Consider the following 24,057-nt stretch of genomic DNA (forward strand, 5'->3'; position numbering starts at 1 on the left):
AACTTTGCCTTATCTTTTTCTCGTCTTTCCGAATGGTTCGCACACTCGATTCGTTGATCCCATACTGCCGACCAACATCTGCATAAGAGCGTCCCTCTTTCAGCATGTCCAAAATGTCAATTTTCTCCTTAATTGTGAGTATCCTCCTGCTCTTTTTAGCGTCGCCGCCTCCACTCCATGTGCAACGTTTAGGAGGCATCTTCCAACAAGTCTGAACAAGTTCCAACAGTTGCAAAGCTTTTTTTTGCGTTTGCAACGATTGGTCGAGATTTTGGCCAATCAGCAATGGCCAGTCAGTTTGGTGATGACGTATGACGTCATCGGGCGGGAAAAACCGTGGTGTAGAAAAAAACCCGCGGACTTATTTTTTAATTAATATTTTTTGAAAAACCGTGTTGTAGCGTTTCGCACTAATCGAGACCGTGCTAATCGAGGGATCACTGTATATTAATTGGATCCAATTGTATTATTGTACACTGTTTTATTATAGATATGTTGTGAGCCGAGTCTACGGAGAGGGACGGCATACAAATCCAGTAAATAAATAATTGACACCATGGGGGCTGGGAATTGGACATTTAACCAGGGTCCTTGGGAGGGATTTGGGAATGATTTCAATATGTAGTGTTTGCACCTTTAGTCTCAAATCTTGCTTTTCTTTTGTTGTTATCAGTTCATACTCAGTAAAAGTACTTTTCTCTATAAACATGTATTTAGGGTTTTCCTTTCTTGGTTTTGAATGGAGGCACTCCTGACATTAAGCAAGATCTGCTTTATTGGCCATCCCGGAGACAACTCAACCATGAGAGCTGAGCAAAACAATATTTAACCAGGGCAGCAACCAAGAGGACATAGGAGCTGCTGGGTCAACTCCCCCTCCCAGTTTTGGCACGGGCGGGAAAAGAGTGAGTGGATGTCTGAACTGCGGCTTGAGGAGGAACTCGTGCGAACCAAATGGTCATTGGGCATAGGATGGATGGAGGTCCCAGAGGAGATTCCCCCTCAGAGTAACATCTGCCAGATGCTGGAGTGGGGAAGCTGACTGGCAGGAAACTGGCAAAGAAGACCACCTGCTGTCACAAACCCTGCATCTCCTGCACAAAGTTGAGAGTTGGAGAGCACAGGAAAGGTATGCCCTACCTGTATATGAGGAGGCTGAGGAAGCAGTTGGGGGGGGGGGTCTCAAAAGCCTCTACAACCCCAGAAGTGATGCCTAAAGTCAGGGCTAACCCAGGGGCAGAGATTGGTGGATGAATATACCCAGGAATTTTGCCAGCTGGTTTGTCACATGTGTGGGTGCTCCCAAGAGGCCCTGATGGAGTGCTACGAGGATGAAGTCAATGAAGATGTCTACCAAAGCTGTTGTTCCTGAGGGGCTCTCTGAGGCCTTCAGCGTTGGTATGTGCTTGCCGCTGATGTGGAAATTGACCTGGCCAGAGATCGATATGGAAGGTGTGTGTAGTTGGAACAAGCCTTCCCCTTCTGCCCTGAAAGAGGCTCCTAGAGCTGCCAAGAAGGGGGCAAGCAGCCAAGCCCAGGTCTACTGCATGCTTCAAATGTGGGAAGGAGGGGCACCGAGTTACTGCTTGCTTCCACAGACCTGGCTCCATACTGACTTCAACTGCAAGAAAGAGAGCCGAAAGGCTACCAGCCAAGAACCGTGAGAAGGCCTTGAAAGGTGTAGATATCATAGAGTTTGCTCCTCCAGGATTCCCTGGGGGGAATTGGGAACTTCAACTGTCCCAGGAGACTCTGACAATGACCCCTTGGTAAGTCAGCATGTGGGAGCCATAACCAGTCCGGTGGTATTAAGGGTGTCCTCATCTGGAGCCCAAGGGAAGATGTTAGCTCTTTTGGACTCTGGATGCACCAGGTCCAGAGTTGGTGGAAAAAGTGGGACTGAGGCAGGACAATTAAAGTGTCCATTGCCTTTTGCCAATTGGATGGGTCAGTAGCTGAGGTCAGTAACCAGCCCACTTTTTGACAGAACCAGTTGAAATATGGATGGGGGACCACTGAGAGACTTACATTTAATCATAGCCCTTGGAATGGAACAGCCCCTCTTGCTTGGGTTACCCTGGCTCCAGAAATTGAACCCTCATATGAATTGGAGGAAGGATTTGTTGTGCATCTGTTCCATACAACTAGAGAAGGAGGGAGGAAATCTCCCTTGCACAGCCAAAGCCATAAAGGAGCTTGCAGTGAAAGAGCCAACAACATGGCTGGGGAGGAGAAAATCCCTAAGGAATGTTGGGGAGGCATTCAGCAAGAGGGCCTCAGATGTGCTCCACCTTATTTCCCTACAGACTACAGTATAGAAATCCTCCCAAGGCTGAAACCCCCTAAGCCAAAGATCTACTTGATAACACCTCATGAGTTGGAGGAATTGCAAAACTTTATTCATAAAAACTTAAAACAAGCGTTCATCCAAGCAGCTAGGCCATGAGTGGCTGCCCTGATGTTGTTCCCTGAAAAAAAGAAGGTTCCCTTCATCTCTGCGTAGATTACAAAAATCTTAACACCAGTTGCATAGAAAATGATTACCCATTTTGCCTAATGAAGGACATGTTAGCTCATCAGGTCAAAGGGAAATTTTTCACTAAACTGGACATGAGAGGAGCTTACTATAGAGTTTGAATTAAGGAAGAAGACAAGTGGAAGAATTAAGGAAGAAGACAAGCCTTCAATTTCCCTTTGGGTTGTTTACAGTTTAGAATGCTCCCATTTGGGTTACAATGAGGTGCTGCATGAGCATCTTTACAAGGGTTCTGGTTTACCTCGATGACATTGTTATTTTCACTGAACCCATGGAGGAACATGTGAAAATAGTGCTTTCAGCCCTGAAAAAACTCAGGTCTGCTGAACTGTATGCCAAATTGTGAAAGTGCAGATGGAAATTAACTATTTAGGTTACCACATTGGGGGCATTGAAATGGATCTGGAGAAAGTCTGGGCAGTCATGGAGTGGATGCCCCCAAGTACCCACAAGTATCTGCAAAGCTTCCTAGGCTTCATTAACTTGTATCGACAATTCATTCCCTCTTTTGCTAAAATTGCATTGTTTTTTACTAACCTCCTAAAGACAAAAGGAGAGGCAAAGCCAAAGTCTTGAGTGGAATATGGAGTGTGAGGCAGCTTTTGAGAAACTGAAAAGTTTGTTTGTAGACGAGCCCATTCTTAAACATTCCAACATGGATGCCTCTTTTGTAGTCCAAGCCGACACCAGTGACGTGGCTTGGGGGTGGTACTATTTCAAGGAAATGCTGATGGGACTTTACAACTCTGTGTCTACATCTCCCATAAATTAACTGAAACTGAAAGGAGGTGGGCAATTTGGGAGAAGAAAGCTTTTGCTATCCAATGGGCCCTGTTAATCTGGAGACATTTCCTCGAAAGGGCAAATCACCCTTTTGAGGTGTGGGCAAACCATAAGATCCTAGAGGCCTTAAAACATTGCAGATGTTGTCACCTAAGCGAGTCCATTGACACAATACTTTAATCGGTTTAATTTCTCTCTGTGCTACCTTCCTGGGGAAAGGATTTTATGGATGATTCTGTATCCAGGGTGCCCAAATATAATAGAACACGTCTGGAAGTAATCTACCTGGCTATTCCCTTCAAGCAATCGGCTCCTCCCGTGCTCACCAGAACCCAAAGGAAGACAACAATTTAAAGCAGCTAAAGGAAGCACTAAAAACTGATGACTGGTTCATGTCCCATTCAAACGAGTATACTGTTCGTGATGGCTTCATTGGTGGGGGCTAAGTTGTATGTTCCCTCCAGTCTTAGGGGAGTTGTATTACCTCATGCCCACAATTCAAAAGCCACTGGACACTTTGGGTTAAATGGCAGTTCTGGTGGCCATCTTTGAAAAGATGACATAGAGATTTATTGCTAGCTGTCCTGTGTGTGCTTCTGCAAAGAGGCCACCTGGAAAGCCGCAGGGATTACTTCAGAAAGTTGCTAGACCTGATGCTCCTTGGAAGGAAATATTAATGGACTTCGTCAGTGAACTACCTGAGAGTGGTGGCAATGCAGTAATTTGGGTGATCATGAACTTGTTCTCCAAGAAGGTGCATTTTGTGCCCTGCTTCAACATTCCATCAGAAAAAAATGTTGGCTAAACTGTTTATTCAACATGTGTATAGGCTACACGGTGTCCCTGAACAAATAATTTCAGATGGGGGGTGTTCAGTTCACCTCCCATTTCTGGAGGGAGTTCCTAAAGTTGCTAGGCTCTGCCAAGGCTTAAGCTCTGCCCATCATCCACAGACTAACAGAGCTTGTGAACTGGCTAACTCGGTTCTAGAACAGTACGTCAGATGTTATGTAAATTATCAGCAATTTAACTGGACAGACTTACTGCCATTTGCAGAGGTCGCTTATAATAACTCCATACATAGTAGCACTGGTTTTACCCCATTCAGAGTGGTTTTTGCACCTTCAAATCCCTTCCTTAGTGGAGTGGATTGAGCAACTTCAGTTTACTTGACTGCTTACTCATACTACCCAGCAGTTGAAAAAAACGGAGCCTGAGTATCTGGGACCTTTTCCTATTGTGAGAATTGTGAACCCAGTCACAGTACAATTAAAGCTACCCAAACCCATTAGGAGGATCCAACCTATGTTTCACATTAGTTTACTGAAACCTGAACATACCTTCTCATTTTCATCAGACCAAAACATCCTGCCTGTTCCCTTAAATCATCAAAAGAGAACAACATTTTGAGGTCAAAGAGACCCTCAATTCTAGAGGGGAAACTATAGTATTTGGTGGCTTGGAAACACTCCCTCTCAATCTGAATGGATGAATGGGCAAGCTGTCAGATTCCTGAAGCTGTTAAAATTGTTCTACTCAAAGTACTCTGCTAAGCCTCTGGTAATACTCTGATATTAATGTCAATGTTCTTATACTTTTGAATGGTATTTACCTTGTCCATGTTGTATTATGTTTCTCCTCCCCCCCCCCCGCCCAGGACTAAACATCTCTACTACAGAAGGGCCAAATGTCAGCCTCCATGATGCTTGCTTGTTATCAACTGCCATAAAAATGGTGGGGAGGGGGAGAGATTAGGTATTTGGGTGGGGAAGCAAGCTGGTGAAGATGTCTCATTGTGTGATCAAGAAGGGAGGAAAAGGGAAATACGTTGTCATCATGTCTACTGCACAGCTGTTTAGCTAGACAAAATCAACCATCCCAGTATATCAGATGTATGGCACCACCTGATGATGCATCCCACATGACACTGGGGGCTGGGGATTGGACATTTAGCCAGGGTCCTTGGGGGGAGGGATTTGGGAATGATTTCAATGTAATTTTCATGCCTTTAACCTCAGGCAGGTCTTGCTTTTTTTGTTGCTATCAGTTCATACTCAGTAAAAGTACTTTTCTCTATAAATATGGATTTAAGGTTTTCTTTTCTTGGGTTTTGAGTGGAGGTACACTTGACATATATTCAGTGGCATGGCTAACTTTTTTTGTTCAGAGTTTCTGATGAATTATATGAAAATCATTCAATAGTGCTTCAGATTAAAACACAATATATAACACATTAGTAATTACAATTCTGCTATAAATTTCTGTATCTTCCCATTTCTTATATTAACTCGAACTATCCTTTGTTTTTTAAAAAAGGATGCTTTAGGAATGAAGGTACAGAAGAAAAGTAAGGAGCCAAAGAATGTTTCCATTTTTTCCCAAACTTCTAAAATAAGTTAACTAAAATTTAAAGGAATAAATACTATGTTTAAAGAAGTCAGAAACCACATCATCCTAACCAGAACTGTACCCAGTGCTAACTTGATTTGTATCCATCAGATATTTAATTTTCTAATAATATGAGTTGGCTTACGTAAAAGACATTAAAATGTTTCTAATTTGATATATGTGAACCTTTGTCATGCTTTTGTTAATAATGTGTGGTTAGCCCAATAATTGATTTTTATAACTAAGTAGAAAATTAAGAAAAATATGTTAGAAGTGGTGGGGATAGGTATTGTCTGTCTTTTATGTATCTTCATGGAGTTGAGATACACACTGCTTAAAAGGTAGGGAGATGGAGAAGGAGCAATTTGCCTTTCATATATAACACGTTGTAATCTATGTTTTATTCTTTGACAGCCTCCAAAGGTAAAATGTTTGACAAGAATCTGGCATCCAAATATAACTGAGACAGGGGAAATCTGTTTGAGGTAATTCATTATTTAAATAGTTTAGTTTTCTTTTATTATTATTTTATCAAATATGTACATAAAAGGGATGGGTGGGTGAAGAGCATACATAAGTTTAGAAAGAAAATAGAATGCCTAATACTTCTAAAAGATTTTTTGCTTCAGTCTATTTGAACAACAGTTGAACAGTTAATTAGCTAATTCAGTGGACAAAAAGGGTATGCAAAAGGTATATTAAGTATAGAGATAACAATCTACTTGCTTCTACATGCTAGTAATTGTAATTTTTCTAAACTAAAGCAGACTTTATCTGATCTTCTTAAATCTATTAATTATTAAGTATGCCCTTCTGAAAAGGTAAATTACTTTCATCATTTTAAGCAAAGAACTGCACGTTCTTATAAAGAAAACAGAACAGAATTAAGAAAATTAGAAAGAAGTAAAAGAGAGCTGAATGACAGAAAAGAAGTTAAAATAAAGGGAAGGAAAAGAGTCACTATATAGCTTTTTAAAAAGAAAGTTCAGATATAAATTTAACAAATGGAAGGAAAGAGAGAATTAAAGTGTAACATGCTATACTTTTATGCGTCCTCTGTGATTAAAAGAATCTTATAATCATCTTTTACTTTAAAAAACTGAAATGTGATAGCTTATAAAATAGACAACCAATATTTTCCATGAATGAAGGTGAAAATACATGTCCCAGGATAATGTTGCAGGATCTAATCTGGGTTGGACACCAGAACCCAGAGGCTTAGTCTTCCGAGCTTTCAGACTTATTTCTAGAGCCCATCTTCATAGAACTTCTTTCTAGTAGAATATATACATTGTGTGTGTGGTATTTATGTTATGCCTGTTGGCTTTTTAGATGTTGATTAGGCTGTTGATGACTGACTATTCAGTCATTCACTGTTGTTTCCTTGTGCCTGTAACTACTTGATAAGATGGCAATAAATCAGCACTCCTCTTGACTAACAAGGTGCCTATTTCCCTGGCTTCCATCACTTTCCTGGCTGTTTTTGTGCCTGCTCATCCAACAATCTTCGGAGAGGGGCAGCATACAAATCTAATAAATTATTATTATTATTATTATTATTATTATTATTATTAATCTTAATAGCTGCAAAATTGAATGTATGTCATTATTCATTGCAGTGTGAGGCTACCAATGAGTTCAGGTGTAAGGATTGCCTCTCTGTCTAACTTAAGAAAGTGAGAACTTCTGAGACAGGTAGTTCAAAAGGATCTTTTATTAAGCAGATGTCAAAGCATTCCATTCAAAGCATTCCATGAATCTATGAATGCTCTTAGGCAAAGCAAGTAGATTTAAAGGAGTAGAGACCTCTCCCCACTAGCCAGAATGCAGAGGCAGGCAATACACAAGTGTGAAAAATTCACTTTAATTCACAACCCGAAGAACATATGTTTTCCTGATCATCTTCTGTTTTCCATTCAAGTGAAATATCCCAATCGCCCCCCCCCCCAACTATTCCCCAAAGGTGAAGAGATCTCAAGATGCTTGGTGCTAGGATATATGTTGTAAAACATCTGTTGATACAGGCAATGCTAATAAATCAAATCCAAGACACACACACCCCCTTCTCTTGACTGAATGGCAATCACTCTTTGGGATTCTAACATCAGATCTAACATCAGAGATAGGCAATCCATGCAGGGGGTCCAGTAGATTATATTGGAAATATATCCCACCTCCAAGCAATTTTTACAACACATAATTTGTCCTCATATGATAACTCCTGAGTGGTGTGCATTGTCCACTTGCAGATCTTGGAAGTTGTGTCATATAGCTTATGAAATGTTTTTGATGTATGGCAGGATGTTTCATATTGTTGGTCTTGTAACTCCTTTCTCTCTCCACCACTTACTTCTTGTAACAAATTATTGCGGCTACCCATTCTTCTTGAATTGTTCATGTAGGTACCTGCTCTCCAGCTTTTCAAACTTGCTGGGTACTACAGGTGGTTCTCACCCTGCCATATAGTGTTCTGATGTAACTCTTTTTATATGGCAATAGATGGTTGCTATTGAAATTCAGAATGCATGGAGTATTGGTGACCTGGTGATAAACTCTGTTTTGTAGGCTCCCCCTTCTTGTATGTTGACAAGCATATCTAAAATTCCCTTTTCCCCTGAAATTTTTTTTAAAAATTCTTTGTTTTAACTTGTTTTAGTGAGGTTGGTAATCTAAGACACTGTTTAATAACTCATTCTCCAATGCACTTGCAAGGAGAGTCCAACGTGGGTAATTCTCCAGTCTCATTGGAGGGACTGAGTTTTAATTTATACATTATGCAGGCACCGCCCCCTAGCCCACCAGTCATGAAAACTCAGTCGCAGTAAAGGGACCTTTTTGAGTTTTCTCTTCAGAAGTATTAGTATTAAAAAAATACCTTGACAGGTTTGGTACTAATGCTTTTTCTTCTTCCTTTTTCTTTTTGTTTTTCTGCAGGTTACCTTGGATCTGGCTCCCTCCTTTACAACAGCGATCTAGGCCCTCCGTGGGTTCTAGTAGCTGATTTGTGTGCCCTGTTCCCCCCCCTCCCATTCTTTGGCTTCATCAGTGTTGAATCATCTGTGGGGGGGAAAAATGCATGAGATCAGGGCAACCGGGTTCCCGGCCTCCGAGGTCGCTCCCGGTGTTGGAGGCGGTTGCCGTTGGGAGGGGCCTGCCCCTCCCGACGAATATACCAGAGCCATAATTAAGAGGCGACCATGCGAGGCAGTCAAGGGGCGATCGTGGATCCGGCGAAAAACGCGGTTTCCTCAAAGCCTCAGTGTCAGGAGCGGCCATATGAATCTGCGCCGGTTGTCATGACAACGGCGCGGCTGCCATTTTTAGCCGACCCTCACCACAGAAAAGGGCGGGAACGGCCGTTAGCGTCACGCTGGTTGCCAGGGCAACGGCGCGGCGGCCATTTTGGACACGTCAGGAAGCGGCCTGCTGCATTAGCTCCTGGTCACGCCCCTCGGATCTGCCTAGAGACACGCAGCCGTATAAGATCACTCAGCAGTTACCTTTGGACAATCGGCTGTGTGATCGCACCAAAAGGCCTTTTTCTGCTGTCCGGTCGGTGAGTTATTTAAAATGACGGATACTTCTGCCCACTTGGGGGAGGAAGGGGCCACCTCCATCAGGCCCGCTACCCCCAAGGAAAAGCCTCATGCAGAGAAGGGCAAGGCCAAAGCCTCTCAGAGTGCCTCCTTGAAAGAGGCAGAGAAGAGGATCCGTGCTCTAGAGAGACAATTAGAACTGTCTCAACGACAGCAACCTGCTGTGCTACCTCAGGCTAATTTGCTGTTGGGGCCCACGGTCCCCCCGGCCTCCCCCTTAACCGGAATAGCTGGGGTTGCAGGCTCGGCAACGGAGCAAGATTGGTCGCCTGAACGCCCCCTACTTTCTTCAGGAGGTCAGCTTAGTCAACACAACATCACTGGAGGGCAGTTTAGCCAGGCCACAGCCACCTTTACACCATCAGCTGTGGGACTGAGGAACTCCTTTGGCACCTGGCAGAACATGCCTCCACACCTGCAGGATTTAATCAGCAGTGTCTATGCCCAGGGCATCTCAGTTGGGGCTCAACAGCAGGCCCCAGTACCTCCTATTCCACAGAGGCAGAGGAATGTCTGGGCTCCTCCGGCTCCAGCCTCCTTTCAGGGCTCCATGGAGGAGGACTTGTACCTCAGACAGGAGGACAGTGATGAAGGTGAGGGGTTGTCAGGAGATGAACAACCTCCTGAGCCGCCAAGCCTGGTTGGCCTTTTTAAGCCCTCTCTTTTTCGGATTATGCTGAATAAGGCTAAGCTGGTTTTTGAAGGGGCAGGAGAGGGGAAGTTGCCTACGGATGCCGCTGCACAGACTTCGAAAGGGGTCCTGCTTTCGGTACCCAAGAAAGAGCCAGAAACCATCCCCTCGTCTGATATTTTCCTTGATAATATTAAAAGACCTTGGGAGGCACCAGCAGCAGCGCAAGGGCCTTCTATGCTTGATCGGAAATACTACACCTTCGATCAGGAGATGGAATCTCTTCTAACACCACCAACCATAGACTCTCCTGTGGCAAGCTTGGTGTCCACCGCCTTAGTCCCATCTGAGGTTTCTGAGGGACTGAAAGCGGAGGACAAAAGAGCCGAGACCGTGGTCATGAAGACCCACCAAATGGCCGCCTGGGCCTTGCGAGCCGCTTCGGCTGCCTCATTTTTTAATAGGGCAACTATCCTGTGGATACAGGACATGCAATCACGGGCGAGCCAGGAGGATGGCAAGCTCCGTCAGGACTTGAATAAACTGCTGGCGGCAACGGAGTTCTCCGCCGATGCTACGATGGACGCGGCCAAGTTTGCATCCCGCGCACTAGCATCATCCTTGTCCTCCCGGAGATTGATTTGGCTACGAAGCTGGCAGGCGGACGTAAAATCAAAATGGCGCCTAGCTTCAGCCAAGTTTCAAGGGGAACAGTTGTTCGGCGATTCCCTTGAAAAGGTCCTTATCAAGGATAAGGACAAGAAGAAAGTGCTCCCTAGGTCAAACAGGAGGGGAGAAAGACGTTTCACTCCATTCTATAGGCGGCAGAATTTTCGTGCCGAGCCCTCCTCAACCGCCTCTCAGGGTTCGAGGACCTTCTCCCAGGGCTCTTTCAATCAGGGAGGCTTCCGTCAGGACAGACCGTATTTCGCGGACCGAGGCAGACCCTACCAGCAAGGATGCCGTCCATACAGGGGTTCCAACTTTAAGGGATCCAAACGTGGGAAGTGACTCTACCGGACCCTATCCCTTGGGGGGGAAGCTCCTCCACTTCGCCAACGCCTGGAGGGCTGCATCCCTCGACTCCTGGGCAATTGCCACAGCAACACAGGGGTTGCGGATCAATTTTCTCCATGTTCCCCCAAACCGGTTCCTCTCTTGTCCTCACGTGATCGATACCCAGAAGAGGGCACTGTTACACCGGGAAATAGAGCATCTCCTGGAGATAGAAGCGATAGAGGAGGTCCCCTTCCATCTGAGGGGACAAGGATTCTATTCAATCGTATTTTTAGTCCCCAAGTCTTCAGGCGGAGTCCGTTTGATTTTAAATCTCAAACGGTTGAATCTGTATGTGCTTTATCAAAAATTCAAAATGCACTCCCTCCGGTCTATCCTGCAGTCCATCCGGCCAGGAGACCTCCTCACATCTATCGATCTCAAGGAGGCCTACCTCCATGTACCGGTGTTACCAGAGCACAGACAATTCCTCCGTTTTTGCGTGAACGGATCTCATTACCAATATCGAGCAATGCCATTTGGTCTGTCATCGGCGCCGAGGACGTTCACCAAACTTTTGGACGTCCTCACGGCCACCTTGAGACACCGGTCAGTGCGCCTCATGGCATATCTCGACGACATACTAATTCTGTCGAAGTCCCGGGACCGGGCACAACAGGATCTCCATCTAACCTTGACAACCCTACAAACTTACGGGTTTACCATAAACCTGGAAAAGAGTCATTTAACTCCAACAACCAGATTGGCTCATCTGGGCACCATCATAGACACGGACTTGTGCCAGGTTTTCCTATCAGAGGACAGACAGGCCAATATCAGGACTCTATTACAGGCACTGTCATCGCAACCGAGACCTTCCCTGGCCTTCCTCTCCAAGATCTTGGGCACACTAGTCTCTTGCATAGACGTAGTGCCCTGGGCCAGGTTACACATTCGCTCCCTCCAATGGTTCCTCCTGCCCTACCAAAGGAGGAAAATCAGCCATTCCAGGACGCAGGTGATTCTCCCTGCAGGGGTCAGGAGGTCCATGCGATGGTGGACTTCAACCGCTATTCAGAGGGGGTCACCTTTCCAAGTTCAGGACTTTCTCACTCTCACAACGGACGCCAGCCTGTTCGGGTGGGGTGCCCACCTTTCATCCCATGTAGCACAGGGTCTGTGGACTCCTCGGGATTTAGAAAACATCAATATCAATTTTTTGGAATTGAGGGCAGTGTCCCTCGCCCTGCTGAACTTTGCCCATCTAGTGCAGGGCAGCCATGTCCTGGTCCTAACGGACAATGTTTCCGCTCGCGCTTACATCAACCACCAGGGCGGGACGAGGTCCGGCCGTCTGATGCAGGAGGCCAACATCCTGTTCAGATGGGCAGAGGTCCACTTGGCCTCTCTCTCGGCCGAGCACATCTCAGGCCAGGAGAATGTATGGGCGGACTGGCTGAGCCGCAGGACGCTGGATCCCGCAGAGTGGAAACTGGACCCCGCTGTATTCAGAACCCTGACCTCTCGTTTCGACACACCGATCCTGGACCTGTTCACAACGTGCCACAACACGCAGCTACCTCGCTTTTTTTCCCGGTTCCCATCTCCGGGTTCGGAAGGGGTGGATGCGTTGCGCCTTCCATGGCCAAAGGGGCTCCTGTACGCGTTCCCTCCTACTTGCATCCTTCAGAGGGTCCTACAGAAGATCATCCAGGAACGTGCCGAGGTACTCCTAGTAGCTCCCTTCTGGCCTCGACGAGCATGGTTTTCGGACCTAATGGAGTTGTCGATCTCCCCACCTTGGAGGATCCCAGACCATCAGGTAGCCCTCAGCCAGGGGTGCATTGCGCATCCAGACCCCCAATGGTGGAGTCTGACCGTGTGGAACTTGAAGGGGACCGACTGAGGCGCCTTCAGCTCCCTGACACGGTCATCGCTACCATGCAGGCTGCGCGTAGACCAGCTACCCGGCGGATTTATCAGTCCACCTGGACAGCCTTCGGCACCTTCTGCGCAGCTCAAGAAATCGACCCTTTAGCCGCCTTGCCAGGGACTGTCTTAACCTTCCTTCAGGCGGGTTTGGATAAGGGCTTAGCCCCTAACACTTTGCGCCGCCACGTGGCCGCTTTGTCGACGATTTTAAGTCCAGATTATTACCGACCTTTGTCACGACACCCTTGGATTAGGGACTTCTTGAGAGGAGCGACGAATATTAGACCGCCTGCTATCCATCAATTCCCTTCCTGGGACCTTACCTTGGTGCTTAAGGCCTTGACAGCTCCACCTTTCGAACCGCTGAGGACGATTTCAATGCGCCTTTTGTCCATAAAGACGGCCTTTTTAGTTGCCATCACTTCGGCCAGAAGGGTGTCGGAGTTGTCAGCCCTATCAGTGAGGTCTGATTTATGTCTGTTCCATCCGGATAGAGTGGTCCTCCGGTTGGACCCTTCATTTATCCCCAAGGTGAACTCTGGGTTCCATAGGGCTCAAGAAATAGTATTGCCTGATTTCTGTACACATGGCACACATCCATCTGAGCTCAGATGGCATAAATTAGACGTGAGACGTGCGATTAAAATTTATATTCGTAGAACACAACACTCCCGATCATCGGAGGCATTGTTTATCTCCTTCTCCTCGCACGGCATGGGCGCTAAGGTGTCCTCACGAACTATCAGTCGTTGGATACGAGCCTGCATTTCTGAGGCCTACAAGGCGTCAGGACAGGTGATCCCTCAAGGAATAACAGGTCATTCGACTCGCAGTGCGGCAGTTTCGGCAGCCTGGTCAACACAAGCTTCGATCGAAGAGATTTGTAGAGCAGCCACATGGACAGCTCCTTCTACCTTCATCAAGCATTATCGGATTGACACTTTTGCTTCTGCGGAAGCAGCCTTTGGGAGGAGGGTGTTACAGAGGGTGTGTTCCACTTGAACGCCCTTGGACCTGTTTCCCTCCCGTTATTATGTCTTGGGTACATCCCACGTTGGACTCTCCTTGCAAGTGCATTGGAGAAGAACCGTTGAAACTTACCTGAACGGTCTTCCCGATGCACTGCAAGGAGAGTCCAAAACCCACCCAGTTGGTGGACCAAGGGCTTTTTATTTGCCTGACATTGTGAAGTTATTTGGCCGGGCTTGTTGCCTTCCAGTTGTTTAATAAAAAAGTTATAGTTTACTGCTCCTTCGTTTATTGATGACTGGTGGGCTAGGGGGCGGTGCCTGCATAATGTATAAATTAAAACTCAGTCCCTCCAATGAGACTGGAGAATTACCCACGTTGGACTCTCCTTGCAGTGCATCGAGAAGACCGTTCAGGTAAGTTTCAACGGTTCTTTTCTTCCTTATATTTTTATTTTCTTTCTGTTACTCACCACTTCTCTTGAACCTCTCTAATTTTCATAGAATTTTGTAAGATTAAATCAATCCATTACCAAAAAATATATATAAATTAACACAAGATGGAATTGGTAAGGAGAAACTTGGGGACTGATGGATGGAATTGCCTGCCCTGAGAAAGAGCAAGTTCACTCTTTGGGGGCATTCCTAGACCCAAAACTGCAGTTAGAATTGTAGATTGCCACTGTTGCAAGGTAAATTTGGATAACTATAGCTTTTGTATCAGTTGCAACACTTCTTGCAGCATATTAATTACAACTCATCTTGACACTTGCAACATGCTTTACTTGGAGTTATCCTTGACAAATGTTTAGATACAGATAATCCTCAATTTACAATCATTCACTTACTGATCATTCAAAGTTACAACGGCACTGACATTCATAGAATTATAGACTAACAGATTTGGAAAGGACCTTGAAGCTCTTTAGTTCAACCTCCTATTGGAACAAGAGACTCTATACCAGTGATGGCGAACCTTTTCAGCACTAAGAGCGGAAATTGGAATGCCTGTGCACATGTGTGCACGGGAAACCAGAAGTCCAGTTGGCTGGCCAGCTAATCTTGGCACATGCCAGAGCGCCAGCTGGTCTTTGGGTTTCTGACATTCCAGCATGCATGCCTGCACCAGAAACCAGGACAGCAGCTGCTGACACTGTGTGTGCCCACAGAGAGGGCTCTGCATGCCATCTCTGGCATGCATGCCATAGGTTGGCCATCACGGCCCTATACCTTTCCACAAAAATGGTTATCCACTCTTTTCTTGAAAACCTTCAGGCACAAAACATCCACAACCTCTGGATGCAAGTCACTCCACTGATTAATTAAAATGACTTACAACTAGTACTTGCACATGTGACTGTTGCCACATCCCCACAGTCACATGATCAAAATTCGAACACTGGTATGTATTTGCAATGAACATTTGCTCTTTAAAACCTTCCTAGATGGCTTCCAGTAAGCATAGTTAGGGCGGGGGACCAGATGCACTTTATTACTGTTTGATTCACTTAACAATTGTAGCAAAATAGTCATAAAATTGGGTGTAACTAATTGAACTGCCTTGCTTAGTAACAAATTCTGATTCTAATGGTAGGTGTACATCTATTTGCTGAAGTTGAACTTTAAAGTCATAAATGACTTAAGGTCATTTTTGTGGGACTGCCTCTCTTGCTATAAACCTGTGCACTTATTTGTACCAGCAGTAAAGAACTTTGAAAAAATAGCCCTACTTACTGAAGTTCATATGAGGTGCTTTCATCTCTATAAATTCCAGTCTACAGAATGCATTCTCTAAGGAGGTAAATTTGGCCTTCTCTTTCCCAGCATTTAGAAAAAATGCATTTTTGTCCTCTCCATTTAAGGCAGGGGTCCCCAAACTTTTTACACAGGGGGCCAGTTCACTGTCCCTCAGACTGTTGGAGGGCCGGACTATAAAAAAAAACTATGAACAAATCCCCATGCACACTGCAAATACTGTACCTTATTTTAAAGTAAAAAACAAAATGGGAATGTACTATTTAGAGGGGGGGAAGAAGTCTGAAATTCATATATGTTTATGTTTTGTTTTTAATTTTTTTTTTGTTAACATCTGATTGGCTATACAAGATTTTCTTGGTTTATAGAAAAATGTATAAAATGTTTATAGAAAAATATATAAAGAAAGAAGGAAGCACTTTGGCATAATGGTTAATAAGTTAGAAATATAATTGGTGGTGTACTTTTTGAAGGAACATTAAGGAGGGAATTTAATTAAAAGAAAAGTATGTACCTGGATGACAACATTAGGAAAAAAAACTTTTGCAACTTTTCTGATGATTGATATTAGTTACTGACAAAATACAGCATTTTATTCAGGGAAAATCAGATGGTATATTGTATTGTTTGAATGTATGTTGAGAGAAAAATTTTAGAAATTTAAACACCCCCCCAAAAAAGTCCTTCCTTCTTCCGCCCCTCCATTCATTTCATTCTTCCCTCCTTCCTTGTTCCCTCCATTTCTTCTTCCTTCCTTCTTTCTTTCCTTTTCCCTCCATTTCTCCTTCCTTCCTTCCCTCCCTCCCTCCCTCCTTCCCTCCTTTCCACTTCTCTCTTCCCTCACCCTTTTTTCCTTCTCTCTCACTTGTTTCGTTTCCCTCTTCCTCGTTCTTTCCCTCCATCATTTTCTCATTTTTCTCTTTTTCTCTCTCACATTCCCTCCCCCTTTCTCTTGCTTTCTTTCTCTCTCTCTCTCTCCTTTTCTTCTCTCTTCCTTCCTCTCATTTTTCCCTTTTTTTTTCTGCCCTGCAACACACCACGGGGTGGTCGGCTGCAAGCAGGAACTCCAAGACGGTGGTACCGACGTCGGGTCACAGTACATTGCTGGCGCTGCGCTGGGCATGGGCACAGGGCCGGGACGGAGGTGCCAACCCCATGCCCAGCGCAGCGCCAGCATGTACGGTGTCCTACAACACATCCAGCCCCCTGGCACTGCCGTGAGCGGCCTGCCTGCTCCATTCGATTGCCCCTCCATCATGCCACGGCTCTTACCTTCTGTTCTGCGATCTCCTGGTCAATGGGCCATGATGCAGGGAGCAGGCAGGGCAGCCCCAAGCTTTATGCTCTCCCGCTTGTGCCGAGAGATGCCTGCGGTGCAGGAGAGCAGAGAGCAGGCCACCCAGCCGTAGTTCGGGCAGGCTGCTGTTGTTTGCTGGCCCCAGCTGCTGCTCTAGGCTACGCAGCAAGATTTGGCTGCTGCACATGTGCAACAGCCGAAATCTCGCGCAGACCTCCTTGTGGCAGTGAGATTTGGGCAAAAATTGCTGGTTTCTTTGCTTATGTGCAGAAGCAAAAACTCGGTAATTTTTACCAGAATCGTGCCGGTTGCGTGTGCAGGGTGGTGCACACCCGGCGGCAACGGAGCGGGTCTACACGCTCCGTTTCCGCTGCCAGAATGGCATTTCCAACCGTTTCGGGTCCTGCCTATCACTGAAACTGCCCCAAGCCTGACTGTAGAAAATACGACTTTAGCAACAGAGTGGTTAATGCCTGGAACTCGCTACCTGACTGTGGTTTCGTTTCCAAACCTCCAAAACTTTACCCTTAGATTGTCCACCATTGACCTCACCCAATTCCTAAGAGGTCAGCAAGGGGCATGCATAAATGCACCAGCGTGCCTTTTCTGTCCAATTGTTCCCTCTTATCAGTAACCATCTTATATACTGTATATAAACAATGTTATCTCTATGTATATTATCAATACATACTTGACAGATAAATAAACAAACAAATAAATAAATTTTAAAATAAATAAAAATAAAATAAAACTTCAAGGGGAGCTTCACCAGCCTCTACTCCCCACTCCCTTCCCAGCCACTCCATGCCTGCCTGCCCAGGCTCCTTGGGGTCCCAATAGGAAGCAGTTGTTGGAGATAAATAGCCACCAAGAGAAAGAGTTGGCAAAACAGCTGGCTCTGTTAAAATTGGATCTGATTGAGAAGGAGACTGAGGACTACACCTGAGAAGCACCTCACTGAGGACTACAAGCATAGGATTTCCAAGCACAGGGAAGACCTGCGGGAGTTCAAGACCAGGTAACGGCGCCTGGAGGCTCAGTGGGTTGAGATGGTCGGCCAGTTCCAGGCCATGATGCAATCTCACTGGAACAAGGCCTTCCAGTTTTTTGCCACCAGTGTCACTTCCCTCCAGCCTTCACACAAAGTCCCACACCAGGAAGCTGAAGCAGACCCCAGACTAACGTTCATTCCAGGTATCCGGCCCAGGGACGATAGTTTGAGGACCCCTATTTTAGTGCAATATAAAAAATGCAAATAATTTTTCTGTGTACCACTAAATTTTTCTCACATAGAACCAGTGGTCCATGGACTGCCAGTTGGTGACCACTGGCCTATACTACATGGGAAAATAATCTAGTCCAGCGATGGCAAACATTTTTTGATTCGTGTGCGAAAAGGGGAGGGGTGGGGAGGCTTGCATGCGCACAGGCCTTTTGAAGCCTGGTAGGATCTCACAGAATAGTCATCTATGGTATTAGCAATTGCATTGAAGTCTCCAATTAAAATTATATTTTCAATCTCTAATTCTAGTATCTAATTATGTAATTTTTCATAGAATTTCTTTTGATTTTCATTAGGAGCATAAATGGATATGATGACGAGGGGCTTGTGATCCATACCTAAATGAAGTATTAGTACCCAGCAATCTTGATCACTATATAATTGTTTGGAATCTATAGATTTGTCTCTATATATAGCTAAACCTCTTTTGATCAGCAAGCCAAGTATATAATCTACCTAGTCTTGGATTCTGTAAGAATTTTTTATTGGAATTGTTAATATGAACTTGCAGAATGATCACCTTGGTTCTTTGTTTCCTGAGTTTTGTAAAAATTTGATTTCTTTTTCTGGGATTATTTAGAGCATTTACATTAATGGAAATTATTTTTCAATCTTCTGACATCTTTACTTGTAGTATTCCTTAGCGTCCCTGTGTTCTCTCAATCTGCGAATTTGGGTTTCTTCTTGTTGTGGTTGTTTCTTTTTTGTTCCTTTTTGTTTTTCTTGCACGATCTCCTCCTCCTCCTGGCTAGTGACTTCCAAGTCTTCCTTGCTTCCTCTGCTATCTTTACTTGTTAATTCTGATCTGCTTAGCCCGCTTTCTTTGTAAAACTCCTTAGCTTGTTCAATATTTTCTATTTTGATTTTAGTGCCCCACCATGTTAATGTTAAACCCTCAGGAATAAGCCAGTGAAAAGTTATGTTTTCCCTTATCAGTTTTTTTGTTAAGAAATGATAGTCCCTCCTATATTCGCAAACTCTTTTAGGGACTTGCTTCAGAATTATAATTTCTTCACCTTTTAACGTTAAATTTTGATCTTTTTTAACATCTTAGAATGTCATCTGCTTTTAGTCTATGTTTATTTTCTTGCAGTGTATGTTGTATATTTTCAATTTTTATATACATGCCTCTCATCCTTGCTTTCATCTCACCTATTTCAGCTTTCAAATCTTCATGTTGCAATCTTGCTTCATCTCTATTAATATCTATTGAGGACTGAGTTCTTTGCATAGATTTTTGCATGGCTATTAAAGTTTCTTGGATAGCTTGAAGACTTGGTAATGACACTGATTTGTCTTTTGAAAACATGCCTGCTATCGACCTGTGCTGTGATGCTGAATCTTGAGATGATAATGATAGGGTGGATTTTTGTTTGTCTTTAAGGTTGTTGTTGTGCTGGACATATTAAATGAACCTTTAAAATTTTTCCAGAGGAGCATTAAACTACTTAAACTTAATTCTAATTGTAAATAGAATAGAATAGAATTTTATTGGTCAAGTGTGATTGGACACTTAAGGAATTTTTCTACTTAATACACTATTAATGGCTTATCCCAATACAGTGTTCCCTCGATTTTTGCGGGGGATGCGTTCCGAGACCGCCCGCGTAAGTCAAATTTCCGTGAAGTAGAGATGCGGAAGTAAAAACACCATTTTTGGTTATGGACAGTATCACAAGCCATCCCTTAACACTTTAAACCCCTAAATTACCATTTCCCATTCCCTTAACAACCATTTACTCACCATTATTACTGGTACTCACCACTGAATACGACACTTAGTGATCCTGATATTTATAAACATAATTATTTATTAACAATAATTTTTTTTGTTATTTATTTGCAAAAATTATTAACATAACTAAGGATCTTCTTCAATCACCACTTCATCAGGCACTTCTGCAATGGACGCTGAAGGCGATGGCGTGACAGACCTCTTGGTTTTTGTGATGAACATAATTATGGCTAGTTGTTGGCGCAGTTTCTTTTTCTGGGCTAACATGGCTCTGTACGGTGCAACAATGTTGTCAAGAGAGGCCTTAAAGTGTATAGAGCGAGTCATGTTGGGATCCCAAAGTTCCACAATCTGTTGGAGATGTGCAGCGCTTCTGTGCACTTCTGCAAGCCGTTCAAGCATTAGGCCAAACTTTTCTTCTTCCTCAGCTCGTTCAGTTTCCTCTTCTTCCTTATCTTCATTCACTGACCTGGTCAGCTCCTCCAGATCTTTGTCTGTCAGCAGTAGGCCATGCTCATCAAGCAAACCATTGACTTCATCGGGTGTCATGTCACTGAAGCCTTCTCCACCCAGTAACTGTGCCAGCTTCACAGATTTCTGGACTGCAGCATGTTGAATTTCTTTGGGAGCAAATCCCATATAATCGTGCACCACTTCTGCCCACAATTTCTTCCAGCAGGCATTCATTGTCTGTGTCTTCATATCCATTAAGCATTCTGAATGTTCTTCAGACGCGATGCAATCGTGTACTGACACCAGTAGCCCTTCAATGTGAAGTTTTCATCAGCATCCATTGCTTCCACGAGGCTTCCAAGGGAATTGTGCATGCATAGCACTTTAAACACGGGTAACGCCTTGATCCATCAGCTGGATAAGTGATGTGGTATTTGGTGGCAAGAATTCAACTTGTACCGCATCATGTTCATGCGCCAGGTCATCATGGCCTCCAGCATTGTCCATTAGGAGAAGCACTTTGAAATTGAGTCCTTTGTCAGCCAAATAATCCTTCACCTGTGGGATAAAGCACTGATGAAACCAGTCCCACATGAGGGTTTTTATAATCCATGCCTTAGGATTATGCATCCAGTACACTGGCAACGCATTCTTATTTCTGTTCTTTAGGGCTTTCAGATTTTGAGACCTGGCTTGATCATGAAGCCGGCTGTATTTCCACACATGATCAAAGTTGCCCGATGTTTCTGGGCCTTAAAACCAGAGGCTTTGGCTTCGTCTTCCATTAAGAAAATGTGCGATGGCATCCTCTTCCAGAACAGGCCTGTTTCGTCCATGTTGAACACCTGTTCTGGAAGGTAGGCCCCTTCTTCAATTATCTCCTTAAGCGTGCCATGGACGTACTCCTTGGCTGCACCTGTATCCGCTGAGGCAGCTTCTCCGTGCAATGACATGCTCCTCAGGCCATAGCGCCATTGAAATTTATCAAACCAGCCCTTAATTGCCATGAATGTGGATGGGGTCGGAGAAGCAGTTGATGTTGATGGCTGGGGGTCTTCTAAGTCATCGGCACCTTCATCAACATCTTCTCCCTCAGCTGCATCACCTCCTTCTTTGTTCACCAGACGGGTGTAGAGTTGTTGTGCCTTTGTCCGTATCGTATTGGTATCAAATGCAATGCTCTTCTTACAGCAGTCTTGTACCCACACGGATAAAGCAGCTTCCATTTTCATAAGCCGTTTATTTCTAGGTGTCACCATCCTTTTTGCTTCCTTGTTGAATGTGATCACAGCTGTTTGTCTTATTTTCTTTTCATCTTTTCGAATGTATCTCACACTCAATTCATTTATTCCATAATGCCGCCCAACTTCCGCATATGAACAACCCCCTTTTAGCATATCTAACAGTTCAATCTTCAGTTTAATCGTCATCATCTTCCTATTCTTTTTACTGTTGCTGCCTCCACTCCGCGTGGAACGTTTATGAGGCATCTTGGGTATGTCTTCTAATAAGTTTTAATAGTTGTAAAAGCACTAATGCACGCCGGGACAACACCGCTGATTGGCTGAGATTTCGGGTCATCAACGATGACGGGCGAAATTTTTGCAATAACAATGCTGATTGGCTGAGATTTCGGCCAATCAACAATGGCAGATGAAAGTTGGGCGATGACGTATGACGTCATTGGGCGGGAAAAACCATGGTATAGAAAAAAACCCGTGAAGTATTTTTAATTAATATTTTTTGAAAAACCGTGATATAGGCCATTCTCTAAGTTCGAAGCCGCAAAAATCAAGGGAACACTGTATACCAAATAATTAAAATTTCATTAATAAATAGAATTTCATTAATAAAATTACTAATACAGTGATCCCCCGGTTATTGCGTCCCCGACCATTGCGAACAGGGTAATTCGCGATTTTTCAACCCGGAAGTCAAAACACCATCTACGCATGCGTGCCCTTTTTTCTATGGGCACGCATGCGTAGATGGCACCTGGCAGATCAGCTGCTGGGCGGCTTCCCTGGGTCTTCCCCCTCTTGCTGGCGGGAGGGCGAGCAGCGGGCATCAGCAAGGAGTTTCCCCACCGCCCACGCAAACTCCTCGCTGCCGCCCGCCCTTCGCCCGCCCACACCGTTCATTCTCGCCGCTTTGGAGCTGAGTCCTGAAGCGAATTCGCTTCAGGACTCAGCTCCAAAGCGGCGAGAGTGAGCGCGGACAAGCCGTTCGCTGGCGCTAGCTCTCGCCTGCCTGCCCGCTAGCGAGGAGCCGCCTGCCTGCCCGCTAGCGAGGAGCCGAAGATTGGGGGCAGCGCGGGTGTTTTAAAACGTCCCCGCCGACATGGGGGGCTCGCTAGCACACCCCCAAACCCGGGTTGGGGGTTCGGGGGTGTGCTAGCGAGTCCCCCATGTCGGCGGGGACGTTTTAAAACACCCGCGCGACTTTCCAATGAGTCCCGAAGACAACGCGTTTGTCTTCGGGACTCATTGGAAAGTCGCGCGGATGTTTTAAAACGTCCCCGCCGACATGGGGGGCTCGCTAGCACACCCCCAAACCCGGGTTGGGGGTTCGGGGGTGTGCTAGCGAGTCCCCCATGTTGGCGGGGACGTTTTAAAACACCTGCGCGACTTTCCAATGAGTCCCGAAGACAACGCGTTTGTCTTCGGGACTCATTGGAAAGTCGCGCGTGTGTTTTAAAACGTCCCCGCCGACATGGGGGGCTCGCTAGCACACCCCCAAACCCAGGTTGGGGGTTCGGGGGTGTGCTAGCGAGCCCCCCATGTCGGCGGGGACGTTTTAAAACACACGCGCCACTTTCCAATGAGTCCCGAAGACAAACGTCAAACTTCCCCATTTGTCTTCGGGACTCATTGGAAAGCGGCGCGTGTGTTTTAAAACGTCCCCGCCGACATGGGGGGCTCACTAGCACACCCCCAAACCCAGGTTGGGGGTTCGGGGGGTGCTAGCGAGCCCCCCATGTCGGCGGGGACATTTTAAAACACACGCGCCGCCCCCAATCTTCGGCTCCTCGCTAGCGCTGCAGAAGTAAAAACACCATCTGCACATGTGCAGATGGTGTTTTTACTTCCGTAGCGCTACTTCGCGAAATCCCGCTCGTTGCGGGGGGTCCTGGAACGGAACCCTCGCAACGAGCGGGGGATCACTGTATAGAGTTAATATACTACAAAACTAATTTTATACACTAAAGAACAAAGGATATACCAAAATATAATAAGAGAATTATTACTTATTAATAAAGTAATTTTAAAAAATTAATTATTACTATATATTACTATATTACTATTATATAAATATTATGATAGTTTTCTTATAGATAGCAAAGGTTATAATAATAAAGCCGGTGGGGGGGAAGTTGCAACTTTAGCCATTCATCACATTAAACCAAATACAAATAAAGATAAATAAAGAAAGCAAGGAAAGAAAAGAAAAGAGAGAAGATAAAAAGAAAAAAGGAAAGGAAAAGAAAGAACAGAGATAATTCAAAATATACTTAAGATCTTATTTTTGTAGTCCGATTATTCCATCCTTCCAAATAGATCCTAAAAAGTTTTCTTTTGTAAATTTGCAAAAACAAAGGGAAAAAAAGGGGGGGGGGATTTGATCGTAATTAATTAAAATCTACAGTCACTACATTATAGTCCAGAGTCTATCGATAATATCCAATCCTTCAAAATAGAGAATAAG

At 44.9% G+C, this 24,057-nt stretch overlaps 1 protein-coding gene across 11 annotated transcripts in view; it reads left to right on the forward strand.

Annotated features, from left to right (window-relative positions):
• Positions 1–24,057, forward strand: part of UBE2F (ubiquitin conjugating enzyme E2 F (putative)) — a 238,023-nt gene that overhangs the window by 108,680 nt on the left and 105,286 nt on the right. For all 11 annotated transcript variants that reach the window (XM_070732235.1, XM_070732240.1, XM_070732234.1 and 8 more), the window contains one exon: positions 6,122–6,192. In XM_070732235.1, the coding sequence (XP_070588336.1) occupies positions 6,122–6,192 (71 nt within the window). The remainder of the gene's footprint in view (positions 1–6,121; positions 6,193–24,057) is intronic.

This window comes from Erythrolamprus reginae, chromosome 1 (assembly GCF_031021105.1).
Source record: "Erythrolamprus reginae isolate rEryReg1 chromosome 1, rEryReg1.hap1, whole genome shotgun sequence".
NCBI classification, from domain to species: Eukaryota; Metazoa; Chordata; class Lepidosauria; order Squamata; family Dipsadidae; genus Erythrolamprus; species Erythrolamprus reginae.